We start from the raw sequence: 15,638 nt of genomic DNA, 5'->3' as shown, positions 1-15,638 counted from the left end.
TAATATCTATGAGCAGGAAAAGGGAGAAATAAGCAGAGGAGACTAATGAACTATTTAAAGAAAGGCTGTCACCATCGAGGACAATCATCTGAAATTTAGAGTAAATAACTCCCACAAAAACCTCAAGTTTCTTATGCATGAGACTATTTGCAGCTATTTGGAGACACATATCAAAAGCTTTCCAAGTCCCAGAAATTACTGCCATACCAAGATACTGGATATGACTGTGAACCAATTTCACAGTTGAGTACTTTTCTTTCATTTTAAGATAATAATTCTGCTACTCATATATTACAGAGTCTCAAATAACTAACCAAAAGCTTCAAAATAATTTTTTACTTGCAATTAATTACTAACTAGAAGCACACAGGATATAAAGTAATCTCTAGCTTTCAGGCAGCAATAAGTAGGTTTCACTCAAAACCCGGGCATCTTCTGCATTTTAACCAAGCAGCCACAAGTTAGGGTTTCTAAAAAGCACAGTCTTTACTCAGAGGATGTTTCTTGCTTTTCTTCTCCACCACTTGCAACAGTCACAAGTTTTTCTTCAGTATTCCCTCTCCTCTCAACTATTCCAAAGGAGATTAAGACCAGAAGATACACTGCTTAAAAGATGTCATCATTCACTCTTATTTGTATCAGAAGCCTCAGTCTACTGCAGCTCATACAGATCCAAATAATTCCACAGGCCAACATGTTTAACCTTTAGTACCTGCCACGCTGCTGTGTGGGACCCAGGGCCTGGTGAATCATCAGCACACACCACTGCAGTTTGCAGGGCTGACATAAACACAGCTGTGAGTTAGAACAGCTCCAGGTCTTGTTCACGGCTTTGCTGTGACACTGAGGAAACACTGGATTAACAGCTAGGTATGTCTGAGGCTTTTGGTTTTAGACTCTGAACTGGAAGCTTTCTAATTGTGATAGCTGATCCCTTATATGTCCATTTTTTAGTATCCCATTTGGTGCATTTACCATCTAATCCTTTCTTTGGTGCCAAATATACTTTAGGTCAATGACAGGCACTGATTGCAGACTTTGGCTAATTTGCCATAAACAACCTGAGGCAATGGCTAAGCCAGGCTATGGCATACAATCCGTTAATGCTGTTCAGACATGATTAGGCTTGTTTTAATCTCTGAACTAATAGCCATTCTGCAGAATGCCAAAACAGATGATTTATTTTTAGTACTCAGTAATTTTTTTCTTATTGCTGCATTCCAATTTGTATCTTATTTCCTTCCCCCAAAGCTTTGCTATTTCAAAAGGAGAAGATTGCTCCATAAATGAAGTCAGCTTCTGGGGTGGTCCCACTGGCACCAGCACTGCCTTGGCCCAACAGCCCCACACCATGCCACAGAAGACTTTTTAAGAATTAAAATGAGGGAGGAAATGTAAATAGCAGTTTTTCTTCAGTCAGTCAAACCAGTTCAAAGGTCCTTACTCTCCTCCTTCACAAACTCCATTCCTACAGATCCCACCAGAGTCAGCAGGCCAGCTCAGGTATGGCAAATTCAACAGCCCCAGTGACTACACCAAGCAATGACTGTGGTTATACCCACACCAAAAAACCCACAAGACAGCACACCTTTTCTTGAGGCAAACAATTTATATCTTTCCTTAAAATAATGATTTCACAAACACTTCACAGATGTCTCATTTAGCTCTTTGTGCTTTCAGCAAACAGAGGGGGCAGAAATTTCTCAAGCATTACTGTCTGCTGAGCAAGGCAAGCTATAGAAAATACAGCCTGGATTTGGACAGTAAGCTCACTCCAGAAGGCAATACAGCAGCCACTACACAAGTAGGAACAAATTCAAGATTTATATTAATCAAAGTAAGTATCTCTAACACATTGAAGACTTTCATAATGCGAACTAACTACTTCATTAAGCACTTAGTGAATATCAGGGGTGAGGATTATGGATATGCTACAGATCCTCAGAATCAGAGCCCTGTGTAACATGGAGAAGGTAGCAAGCATTGAGATTTTTATGTCATAGATTCAATGACCCTTATCAACACACATTCTAGGGTGTTCAGATCTAAGACCTTCACTACAGGACTGAGAATTAAATAATTTGTTTTGGCTACTCATTCATGCATTCTTTTGAAGATTTCTTTTCAGGAAACTGAAGTTTGCTTGCCACGACATGTGATAAAAATTTGTTTTTCAAATACATTCCTCCTTCTTCAGACAATGTTCATGACACTTAAGTTTTTTGCACAGCATTGCAGGGAATTTGAGCTACCTCTTTTAGCTGGGCTTGAGTAAAATCTTTACATACAATAAGTTCAGATTTGTTAGAAGTTGCTATCCTGAAAACATATAAATACTTAGGCAATGGTGCCAAACTCAAAGTTAATAACCCCAACACTACTGAATCCCCCATCAGCAGTCCACCTATCAACAATGTACATAAATGCTAATGTTCTACAAACATGACCAAGAATTTAGCCTAATGTCCTCCATTATATAAACTTAGCTAAACAAACCCTACAGCAGGACTGGGATCTAAATGTTCAAAACAAAGCACCAGCAAATTTAGAGAAAAATGTTTTGTACTGTCCTCTGTCTTCTTAGTTTATCCTTCATGTTGGGGAAGAATAATTGGATTATCACATATTCTGCTTCCTTTAATTCCAAGAATATACAGTGGGTCTAGCAAGAAAGTTTTAATGTGTACGGGAAAGAATGACATTACATATTAAGCCAATTCTTGTTTATTATGATACTCTTTCAGAGTATCAGAAGACCCTTCACAATGAAGGATTTTCACTTGCTCTGGGAAAAAGAGAGACCGACACATAAGCTTCAAGTGTCCCACAGCTTGCCTTAAAAAATGAAATTTTAGGAATGCACTGAATGATCGTTAGGGAAGAGGAATCTCTTTCACAACTGTAAGATAATCACTGCCTTTAAAGAAGGAAGATAGGCTGAGTGTGCAGAAGATGCAGCTCTCTTTAAAAATGTCACTACATCACAACCATCTGACTTGCTACTTAGGAAACCCATCAGAACAACTGAAAAGTCAATGAATGTCAATTGGAAATCACAGAAAAACAGGCTTCAAAAGGAAATTCCAGAAGACAACTTAGCCCCTCTCCCATGTCCTAAGGCTTGGTCATTACGCTTCTGGTGTTCCTGAGAGATGATGACTGTATATTCAGTATGTTCTTCTCTATTCTCTCAAACTAGTCTAGGTCTTGAAGAATCACACCCAAAATGGAATTAAATCTACTTATTAAGCAAACACCACTCTGGGCATAACACCCTACTGCAAACACCCCAACACACAGTCCTTAATCCAGCTCTGCAGAACAGCCTTACTAAGGCTAAAAGACAAGAGAAGGTGTCACTATTCTGCACAACAACATGTTATTATCTCAATAGAGATTAGATTTGTACATGTTTGGGTACTAATAGTATCTACTAAGCATTTGCAAAATGCTTGTTTGTCCCATTTTGCCTCTGGAACCAAAGTTGACTAATGAAGTTTTCTTCCGTTATTATCTCAATAGAGATTAGATTTGTACATGTTTGGGTACTAATAGTATCAACTAAGCATTTGCAAACTACTTATTTGTCCCATTTTCCCTCTGGAAACCAAAGTTGACTAATGAAGTTTTCTTCTTCATTTTCTAAGCTTCCCACCCCCACTTCTCTAGTAGAAACTACTGAAAGGACAAAATCACATCTATGGAATGAAAATTCTTCCAAACTGAAAGCAAATGCCTAGCCACTGACAGATTGCCTCAACCAGCTTTAAGAATCCTAGTCTGAACTGCATCACATTTCATGATCCAGAAAAAAAACCCACAAACTTACTCAGGTGCTCTGATCTAATACTGTTCTGACAGTTGAAGGAACAGCATTAGCCACCTGATTTCAAAAACTTATTAACAAAAAGGCAAATAAAAAGGTATTATTAAATGGTTCTTTTCTCCTACTGTCACCCATTCTTCTTCCCCTGAGAATACCTGGAACAAGGAACACATGGTTCTGTGTGAGCTCAACCCCAGAGCCCGCTGTGCCAAAATCACCATTTCACAGATGTACCTAGGAAATATTTCAGAACTGCCAGGTGAAATGAAGTGGTTGTAAAAGCAAACCTGAATGTTTTATTCCACAAATATATGTGATGTCTGATTTTTAAAAATTTATTTTAAGTTTAATGTATTAGTTTTTCAGGCAAACCTGTCTTTGATTCAACACTTAAAGAATCAGTCAAAAGGCAAGGAAATGCATCACTTAGGAAAAGTAAACCTGGAATTGGCATTTCATGCAAAGTGCCATACCACTCTCTGTAATCCACCTCACCATGAAATACTCAATTTAACATCATATTCTCTCTTTAAATATAGACTAATGAACTCTAATTAATGTTAATTAATTAATTCTGCATAGATTACTTGCTGTCAGGATTCCTGTTAATTTATTTAAAACCCCTCTATAGAACAATTTGCTGTGGGGAGAATTCCTTTCACCTAAAGGCATCTGTAAGGAAGGCAGGGTTAGGAGGATTAGAACCTCTCTTGTAAAGTCCTTTGGCCCAACAAAGTCACTCCACTTCCCCTTCCACTGGTAATGGCTGTCCCTTTCCAGCCATTATCTGAAGGATACAGGCAGCTCCAGCATTTGACATGTCAACAAAACTAAGGATTTTGTTTCTTTGGGTACACACCATTTCATTTGGCCTTTGTATGCCCTTTATGTATTAATCATCAATGTACCTTTAACACCTCACATTCATCTGGAAAATCTCATGCAGGAAACACTGCAAAAACAACCACAGCTCCAGTCTGTGGCATGGAAGGTGCTGACATGGTGATATCAAATTGGCCTCTGTTGCCTAGTTTCCATCTTCACTGCTCGCACACTTGAAGCAGGTAGTTTCTCAAGATATTGTCCAGCTCCCAGAGCAGGATAAACCACCAAATACTTTATTTTTATGGTTTATAGTAAGCCCTTGCTCAGCATCATTTTGCAAAGAGAACAGACTCAGACTCCTAAAAGGTGGTTGCAGTCACATGGGGAGTGGTCTCTTTCTCCAAGCAGCAGCGGACAGAACCAGAGAACACAGTCTCAGGCTCTGTCAAGGGAAAGCTAGGTTTGATATTAGGAAAAAGTTTTTCACTTTTTCTTAATATCCAGCATATACTTCCCTTGAAACAAAGAATGATCAAGTACTGGAATGCCTGACTGGGGAGGTGGTGGAGTCACCATCCCTGGATGTGTTTAAAAGAAGACTGGATGTGGCACTCGATGCCATGTTGAGGGGTTAGGGCATGGGGTGATGATCTTAAAGGCTTCTTCCAGCCTGGTCATTCTGTGAATTTTGTGAAAATATCAGTTAACACCAGATTTTCCTACAAATGAGAAACGTAGGTATACCCTAGAGGAAGATAAAGTGATCTCTGAGAAAGTATAGTGAAAATGGCAGCAGATCAGTAGCAAACCAGTCCACTTGTGTGGATCCCTGCACACAAGAGAAATGCACTTGAGTTCTTTTTCCTGGTTTTCATGAGGGTCCATCTAGCACAGAACATGTTCAGTCATCACTGCAATAAATGCCAGGCCCAAAGGACACAACACCAGCATTGCTTGTGCACAGGGAGAGCAAACAGCACATGTGAAACTCTGGTGAGGACTGAAGAGGGAGGGAGGAACCATGCACATCCACAATTATTTTTAAGAGCACTAGAACTGACACACGCAGCCTGCACTCTTACTACTTCTTAACATGTCACTTTACAGCATTGAGAATCCACAGTTTCACCTGGATTCTTTCCCTTGCTGGCACAAACATTATTATTCAACATCATCACTTAAAAATATCCTGGTTTTGTTTACCAGAGCATAGCAAGTGAGAATTCCTGTTTCAACACATGCAGACTTGCACATGTTGTAAATAGGCATCACATATAAAATTAAAGTTAACTTGCTAAACAAGACAACTGAGAAAATAATAATAATAATAAATTGCTTGGAAAATTAATTACTTTTCCAAAGTGCAACAGGATAAGCCAGATAATTATACTGGTTGAATATTTGGCTTGGCACCTAAGAACCAGCTGTATTTTTCTTTTTGGCTCAAGGTCTGGGTTGCCATTTCTTGCCACAAAATATTTAAGCTCAAACATATGTTCAGTTACAGATCTTGAGAAAAACACCTAGAGAAAATGTTAAGTGAAACAAAAGACTATGTGTTGTTCCTTTTCTTTTCAAAACTAAAAACTCAACATAAATCACCACAGTATCCATTTAAGCATTTAAGCCAAATTAATATTTACCCATGAGCCGGATCCAAAGCTATTGCCCTGGGCTGATCAAGGTCTTGCCAGAAGAGGACTTTTCTAGATGTTCCATTGAGATTAGCTACTTCTATCCTATTGGTTTCTGAATCCGTCCAGTAAAGTTTTTTCCCAATCCAATCACACGCCAGGCCGTCCGGGGAAACCAGACCAGAAATGATGACATTCTGCACCACATTCCCAGTTTGGTTAATGTAAGTTTGCTTGATGGCTTCTTCACTCACATCTGTCCAGAAAACGATGCCTTGTGAGTACTGGAAGTCGACCGCAGCAGCATCCTCTAAACCACTGACCACCACGGTGGACTCCAGCTTCGTGCCTCCAGCATCCACCAGCCGCACGTCCCGCCGGTTGGCAAACAGCAGAAAGGGAGATGCTGCAGAAGGAAAAAATGAAAACATGTTAGCATTGCAGGCACCTACAGATGTTCAAGAGCTAACTATGGATGCGGCTCAGGAGGATTTCTTCTCCCAGACCAGCAGGGCAGGGAGTACAGAAGTGTCACCGTATCTAAAAACCTCTTCCTTCCCTATGTCAGACAGGGGTGTAAAAGACAGATGGAAGAGCAGGTCTAGTTCTTTATCTAGGGGATGTGAGAAGCATCTTCCACATAGTTAGGAGTTCCCATCAAGACCTTTCAACAATACCTTCAACAACACCTTCTGGTTGTTGCTCTAACAGACAAATGAGAACAAATTAAGTGTTCATGGTTTAAAAGCTTTGTTCAACCAGTTGAATTAGTAACAACACACAGAAAGCAAGCTCTGAGGCCTTTTAGCAGCAGGCTGAAAGCCAACAGCACGAGACACAACACCCTGAAATGCTCCTACCAAGCACCCTCCCAAACAGCAAACACCATGAAAGAGTTTCAGAACTCCCATCTTCTCTCCTGCACCACAGCAAGAGAAATTCAAGACAGAGTTTGAAGGCAGACAATGGCATGGGTCGGGGGTGTTTGTGAAGACAGCTGTTAGCTGAAAGAGGCAGCGAGAGCAAAAGGACAAAGGTTTCCCAGCTTCCCCAACTTTTCTAACTCAAGCAGTAGCTGCTGGAGCTCTACAGCAGTCACCTGCTGACTCCCAGCTCCACATGCAACCTACTGCATCTGACATGCTGCCTCCAATGCACAGTCAGCACAGGCCCAATCACTTGCTACTCAAGGAACAACACAGAATAGAGCAGCATATATTATATCTCCTATGGTTCAAGCCTGTCATATAAATAGCTTCAGTTTTAAATTCGTGTTACTGTATGTAAAATATAAGAGTTACGTCTTGATAATGTCTTTCAGATTCAATTTCTCCTGCACATTTAAAAAAAAGAAGGCAGTTTATACAGTGTCTGAATTGCAGGTCTGCAATGCTGGCAGCCCTGTCAGATGCTATTGCCTTTCTCATGAATTCTGGCTCTGGCTACAAGCGTGTGTGCCTCTGCACACCCTCAACAACAGCTAACGTGTTTATGTGCAGACCAAGGACCTCAGTCAGAGTAGACAACTCAACTTCAGATGAACTCAAAAGCACGCATAAAAATTCAGTTTTTATTATTATTCTCCATGGTATTTTTTTTTCCCCTAAGCCAGGAAAGAGATTGTTTTATTTTGCTTTTTGAAGGAAGAGTTTGCTGATGCAATTTACATCACCTTGTGGTTTAAGTGAGGGTCCTGGACAGCAAAGAGGACCAATTGTTATCATTAACGTTTCACTGAAGATGTAGTATCTTTTTTCTCTACAATATTTAACTTAAGAAAGTTTATACAGCTTGAGGAGAATTACTTCTTAAGAAATGATGTCTCAGTATCCCTCCTATTTAATTTTTCTGGCTTGCCAAGTCCTTCCCTCAGTCATCTTTAAAAATACTAGGAATAGTATCAGGAAAATCCGACAGGTTAATTATTGCAAACAGACAAGAAAAGTCTACAATACCAAGTGCTCATTTTCTTCTCTGCAGCTCATTGGTTCCCCATAGCCACATCTGTTTTAAGTGGCATTGTATAAAACCATTTGAACACTCAGGAAGTTTCATGTTAGAGGGCTCTAAGTCACAAATTCTTTGGGGCAGAGACCTTCTCAAGTTATGCACACAGCCCCATATCCAGTCAAAGATGAAAGCTGTAAAAAGTCTATTTACAATTTTTAAAAAAATATTGTCCCAAAAACGTGTTTAGAGGAATCTGAATACATGGATTTTCATCTGGACATTTCCATGCTGAAGGCATTATTAATGCTACTACAAAGGAAAAATGAACCTGAAATATCAAGTCAAATCAACAGCAGAGGAACTCAACAGCTTCTTAACTAAAGATCAGACATGAAAAATGTCTAATCCAATCAGTATCAACATTATCCCAGCTCCCCATCCCTTTCAACAGATTTCTTCCCCGCTGATGTACACAGTAGGGCAGCAGCAGGCAGATAAGGCATTAACTGCTGCGCTCTCTGTCACTTCTGTCCTTCAGTGATGTCCTGATTGAAGTGCAGTCACATTGTGCTGGCCATGGGCACCCAGCAGGGAAATCACACTGCCCTGCTTGCAACTGTGTCAGAACTTCACTGCACTATACACTCCTGTAAACTGATTGATTATTGAAAATGACCAGGCTTGATCCCCTTTAAGAACAAATAAGCAGTACGTTTTCTTTGGGAAGGACAGAAAGAGAAGGCAGAACTCTGGTTCTGAAAACTCTATTCACTTCTCTGCTGCTCCCCACCAGCCTATTTTATTAAATTTATTATTATTTAAAATTTTATTATATTTAATATTATTTAAATTACTTTTATTTTTTAAATGGTTACAGAACCCTTTTAGAGCAATACTGGTTAGGAAAATAAGCAAACAAACAAGAAAAAGACAAAAACTCCAACAAAAACAAGTGATCTGCTTCTCTAGAGCAATTCTTGCCTGACATGCTGCTGAAGAAAGCCCATGTCACTCATATAAATTTTAAAAAAATAAAGCAAAAGTCAGAAAAGTACTTAAATGCTCTGCTTTCACTGTCGTGTATTTATCACTTCAGGTCAGAATGTGATGGCTCATGAGCAGGCAAAGTTAGTTCAAGTAACTCTGCAGCTTCTAGTAACTGTGCAGCTTGGAAACACAATTTCCAAGATGTCCCAAGAAAAGTTCACAGAACTTTTCAAATTTTCGTCTTTCCCAGTTAATAAGCAGTAAATCTGAAAGAGGCAGCTAATACAACAAATGTGTTTCTAGAAAGACAGACACATAGCATTTCATTTCATAAAATTACTAAACTCAACAGTTTAACAATTCAAAAGATATATTCATACTCTACAAAATGACAACCAACAGGGTTTTTAAGGCATGAGAATGAGAAACAAAGCTCAAAAAGCATCAAAACAAATGGCATTGACAAAACACTTGATTTGCTGTACCATCAATAAACCATGCTAGAGATTCCAGGTAATCCCACCAATACATGGTACAAGTTTATTTTGAATCCCACATGAAAGTAGAATCAAAACTTCATTTCAAGATTATGAAGACCAATCTCCTTCTAAATCATGCTGTCTTCTCAGTCCTAAACTAGGCTTGATGGTCCACAGAACATTCTTATCCTTGATGCATTTAATTCTTTACTGCACAACCCTTGAGAAGGGAAAGCCAACTGGAAAGCAAGTTAACAGGAGTTTCTGAAGAGAGGGATGTGGGAGACCCAAAAAAGCAGCAATAGCTGACTACCATTAACCTTCAAATGAGCTTATTTGTTTCACAGGAGGAAATATCCTTTTCTTGAGAAGGTATTCCACGTTTAGAAGGTTAAGACACTCAAAGGAACACTGAATGTTATGCTCTATTTTGATCAGCAATACTCTTGATAACTCCAAATTGCTTGAAAAGGGAAACACCATTTCTATTTTGAAAAAATAGAAGAATAAACATTGAAAGCATGAATGCTGAATGTGAAGGATAAACTGTTTATATCCACTCTATTACCAGCCAATTGAAATGACATTTTAATGTAGTCACAAAAAAAAAGTATTCTTTTTCAGTAAATTAGAACAGTTCATATTTTTCCATAATAGGCAATATTTAAAACTTCTGTACATAGCTGCAGTTCGGTCTTTGGACAAAATAAAAGGAAAAAAACTGAAATCCCACAAACTTTCAAATAAACTCTAAACAGATAACAGCCTGAACTACACAAAGTTACAGAATTTCTTCTTGCAGTAATTCTACAATATTATTTGGATCGTGCAGTACTTGATCAAAACCACTTCATTCTAGAAAGACATATTATTTCTGTGCAAAAACCCACCAATTTTCCTGTGGTTTTCTGCTAAGTGGAAAACACCCTTGACATGACAATGTAGTGAACTATCTACACAGAAGCCTATTGTACAGCTGTGTGAAAACAGAGCTTCTCATCAGTCCATTAACTGCAGAAAAGGAAACACTCCTGATCAGGCAGGGTAGGAATCAAGCAAGGGTTCAATTTCCAGCTTTGCCTTTGATCCTTTAAAGGCTCATTCCTTGTCTGTGGACATTTACTAAATTTTAATTGTTTCACCTGCATCAGGAAAGTTGTTTTGTGCAGACATAACAAGACTGGAGGATTTGTAGACTTTTGTATAATTTATTTGGTTGACCACCATAAACAGTATCAGTTTCTGAATTCAGTCACCAACTTCCATTGTTTTAATTGTGCCCATTTAGAGCACTTGAATTTTTCTAAGTGCTTCAGTGTACCCGTTAGCCTCAGTAAACTGACATGGAACAAACAACTAAAAAATGCACTATGTGGTCTTTACTATTAGTTTCAGTAATAACTTTCTAAAAACCAGTTTGACAGGGCTCAACACACATATTAAGACTAAGATGATCACGAATAATAATCAACAGTGTATTTGTCATCACCTGTTGGTTTTTTGCAAAGCTGCAACACTTCTAAGACAAGTTGAGCAATAGTTTTAAAAAGTTATATTTATACTACTGCTTCATACTTGTTGACATGCCTACATTTTGTCTCCTTCCCCTTAAAGCCTCAGCCAGCATACTGAGGCACATGCATGACTTCTACCCTTGAAAGCACCAGAAGCACAGAGCAAACACAAATCCTATGTATAGCTCAGAAGAAAAGCCTAACTTACCAGTTCTGAAACTGGTTAACTAGGCTGAAGTTCATGGAAAGGTTTAACTGTGATTTTAAGAAAAGCAACTGAGGATCTTGGGAACCTGGCACACAACACAAAACAAAACAAGGGTCTCATTTTAATAAGCATACAAGCGAAAATAGCCATCCAAAATTACAGCATGCGCACCAACTTATATTTTAAATATTATTTCAAACCTTAACAGGACAATTGCAATGGAGATCTCTGTGGTTAAGCCATCTGTACAGCTGGACAGAGAGAATAGCATAATTCTTGCAGCAGTCAATGTCCCAAACCACAAAAACATTTATTACCAAAGAGAAAAAAAAATCCCACACACCCCTGCCACAGGCATGCAAGATGGTAAAAAACAAACATGTGAAAACTTTTGCACCCAAGGCTGCACCATGTTATGGAAACTCTTAGGCAGGATATGGAATTAGCATGCATCAGCTCTCTACACTTAAAAGATAGCTGCTATGCAGAAACAAGACTGTGTAAGTAGGGTCCTAAGCCATAAACTAATTGGAGAAACCACTTCTATAACACATAGCGATGCCTCTTGTCCAGCTCTAACTCTCTGGAGCATATGGAGGCTTAGACCTTGGATGTCATAGAATCACAGAACAGTTTGGGTTGGAAGAGACCTTAAAGATCAGCTACTTCCAGCTCCCCCTGCCATGGGCAGGGAGACCTTTGAATAGGTGTCTCAAAGCCTCATCCAGCCTGGCCTTGAACACTGACAGGGATGGGGCACCCACAGCTTCTCTGGGCAACCTGTTCCTGTGCCTCACCACCATCACAGTAAAGAAATTTCTGATTAACATCCAATCTAAGCCCACTCTCTTTCAGTTTGAAGCCATTCCTCTTTGGCCTGTCACTACATGTTCTCATAAAAAGTCTCTCTCCATCTTGCTTGTAGGCCCCTTCAGGTACAGCTAGATCAACTCAATACCTTCTTTTCTCCATGTTGAACAACCCCAATTCTCACTACCTGTCCTTGTAGGAGTGGTCCTCCATCCCTCTAATCATCTTGGTGCCCTCCTCTGAACTCTGCAGCAGGTCAATGTCCTTCCTGTGCTGGGAAATCATCAACATCAGAAGATAAGACTGAATGTTCATCTTCCTGTCCTAACTGCACGTACTCAATCCAAGTTTCAGCTTGCCAGGTAGAGTCCTCTGAAGAACACAGGGCTATGGCTGTCATCCTCAAAACACATTATTGAAAATAAAGTGTATTCCCAGTAATAACTAAATTCCCAGTAATAACTAAATTACAGAATATTCTTGCTCCAACACAGAGGTAGGTGGTAGCAGTTTTAGGGCACAAGACTGAAAAAAAATCAGGACTCCTTGGTTTCACACCCACACATTTCTTCCCCTTTAGCAAAGAACTTGAACAGGAATCTCAGCCCAACAATTTGTAAAACTCATTCCTCCTGCTACAAACATACCCTTCCTTCTGCTATTAATTATCTCAAAGGGCTGCAGTGAAGCCACTCATGCTCAAGTAAGGCACTTGAAGATATTCCAACAAAAGGCTCAGTGATGCACTCAGCTTTTCATTCCTGAATGGCTAAGACTTCTCTGTGAGCTGATCCTCCCAGTGACGGCTGGTTTATAGCACTACTAGAAGAGCCAACTACACTCCTTCTCCAAATTACATCCCATTCCTCTAACCCTTCCTGATCAATCCATTTGATACGAATTTTGCTTTCCACACCATGAGGTGTTCTGGTTATCAGATAAGGAGGATTCATTTCCATTTTATCTGATTTTACTTAGAATCAAGGTCGGAAGTTCAGGATGAGACCACTAAGAATATCATACATTCACATATGTTGTGTAATTTTTGTAAACTTTCCTCTTTACCAGCCTATATTTTAAATTATTCACATGATCACACCAGGCATACAATGGTGTGCAGTAATCCAGTCCACGCTAACACCCCATACTATAAAACATATTTGGTCAAACTTTTGGGTTTTTATGCTAAGTATTATCTTGAATACCACAAGACAGACAGGATCTCAGTGCTCAGATCTGTTTGCTATCAGGCTAAGGTAGAAGCAGGGCTGTTCATCCACTAATGTACCTACAAGAAGTGACATGGCTTTAGCCACAAATATATTTGGAACTGGGTTATGTAAATAAATTACGCAAGTTTAAAGGACATCTGGTTTAGCAACAGCAAGCTGGAAAGGGTCCGTAGAAAGTACATAAAAAAGGTTTAAGTGGGTTTAGAAAACATATGAAGCTTGTTCTCATCAAGAAGAGGAGCTGGGAAGGCTGTGAGATAAAAATATAGTAAAACAGACCAATCAGCAAACACTTTTACAAGAGGCTGAAGTTCATTTTTTCTTAGCCAGTGAAGAAAGGACACCCTGAAGAAACTAGATCAGGTTAGGCTTTTGTGGCATTCATTGATGGGGAAGACAATGCAGACACAATGCAGAAAGGAACATGCTCTGAAGATACTGGAGCACACTATAGAAGTCACAAAACTGCTTGCAAAAGGTGAATTTTAACAGCAGTTGGATAGCCATTCCTCAGGTATAATTTTTGCACAGTTAAATCCTGCCTCAGTAAAGCAGTTTCTTTTATGTATCTTGGAATCCAAAATTAATTTTTAAAAAAAATTTTTTAAATTAAAAATAGCTCAGTGGACTGCACTCCCCACACTGCTTCACTGAAAATCTTGATTAAGGGGGTCTGGGATTGATTGTGTGTATGCCGGATTTTACACAAAATAGTTTTGAACTTCCCAGAAACTCACATCACTGTTTCTGTTGCCATCCTAAAACAGATTAATTTAGTAGCTTTATCAAACAGTAATGTTAAAATATTGTTAAATAAACTTTGAGCTACTTTTGTTTTATTTTTTAAACAAACAAGCAGCAAGTCTTTTGAAGACCTTGTTATATTTTTCATATTGCTCAGGGTTCCCACACACACAATAATGACAGGGTTTTAGGAGGATGAGAGTTACTTCAGACCACTAGTTTTGTTTGGCAGCCTAGTTTTTAAATAATAATGTTAGGAGTAGCAACAAAATATAGCACTGACTATATACCATTTCATCTCCACTGGCCAAAATTAGTCCATTTCCCTTGGTCAAGAGATGCCAAAGTATGTCCCTGAAGAGCATGCTCTGAGGAAGTCCAGCAAAGGTGTTCTACGCAAATTATGAAATTTAGGATTTGTTCTACTTAGCTGGGTGGCAATTAAATATTTTTTAAATATCCAACAACATGCTCTGAACTTATTCATTATTCTTCTGTCCTGTTTCTAGTTATTTAAGCTACTTCAAGTAAAAAAGAAATTCACATGTGAAAACAGCCAAGTTAGTGGATTCAGTGTGAATACTTCAGTGCACTTGCATCTCTGCAGATCCTGGAAGCGAGCTACATGTGTTCAAGACTACTTTTATGTGGACACATTACTTTAAAGGAAGGTTCCTCAAGCTCTTTCTCTTTTCCCAGGACCACCCATAAAGCACACCACACAAATGCCTCTCCTGGTGCACCAGGCAATGGCCCTCTCAGACTGCCCTTAGTACTGCTGTAGCAAATACTGAAACTGGTTACATAGGACAGCATATTTCATCTTCTAACACAGCTTTAGCAGCTGGAAAGGACGACAGCCAAGCCCATGTGAGCTGACAACACTACAAGGACCACCAAGCAGCATACAGAACATATTTAAAGATCTACTGAAAAACTAAACAAAATCCAAAATATCAGCTGTGATTTGGAGACACATCAACTTACAATGAGATACTCATCAGATAAGCCTTGCAAGCCCTTTAAACATTTAGAGAAGAACATGATTCACTAGATCATAAAGCAATTTTTTTTGGTCTGTATTGTTAGAGGAAATTTCTAAACATTATTACAAAACTGGTTCTTGGCAACATCTATGCGCAATGCACAACTGGTGTTCAGCCAAACAGTTTTAAGGATTGCAGCCTCATGCAATCCTGACTAGCTAAGGTTAAGAAGATAAAATCTCTGCAGTCTGAACCCCCACATCTTCCTGACCTCAGGAAAGTTCTCACCTGAGCTTTTTACAGAGGTTAAAATATACATGAGATTTTCCCAAAAGCAGTATACTGTTCACAACCATTTGTTTGTTCTTCTGAGGCTTCTGCTGCAATTTGCTATTCAAGAACCACAATGCACATGACAGCTTAAGTACAAATATACCATCTAC

At 39.1% G+C, this 15,638-nt stretch overlaps 1 protein-coding gene across 5 annotated transcripts in view; it reads right to left on the bottom strand.

The window, feature by feature from the left end:
- LRP5 (LDL receptor related protein 5) overlaps window positions 1–15,638 on the bottom strand; it is a 129,133-nt gene that overhangs the window by 91,386 nt on the left and 22,109 nt on the right. For 3 of the 5 annotated variants that reach the window (XM_039728324.1, XM_039728325.1, XM_039728326.1), the window contains one exon: window positions 6,540–6,691. In XM_039728324.1, the coding sequence (XP_039584258.1) occupies window positions 6,540–6,592 (53 nt within the window). In that variant the 5' untranslated portion in view covers window positions 6,593–6,691. Of the gene's footprint in view, window positions 1–6,294; window positions 6,692–15,638 lie in introns of all 5 variants that reach the window. The other 2 variants (XM_039728323.1, XM_039728327.1) reach the window with 1 other exon arrangement.

The sequence above is a fragment of the Passer montanus genome, unplaced genomic scaffold (genome assembly GCF_014805655.1).
Source record: "Passer montanus isolate IOZ18808 unplaced genomic scaffold, ASM1480565v1 scaffold65, whole genome shotgun sequence".
Lineage (NCBI taxonomy): Eukaryota > Metazoa > Chordata > Aves > Passeriformes > Passeridae > Passer > Passer montanus.
This window is presented reverse-complemented; position numbering and strand designations above follow the sequence as displayed.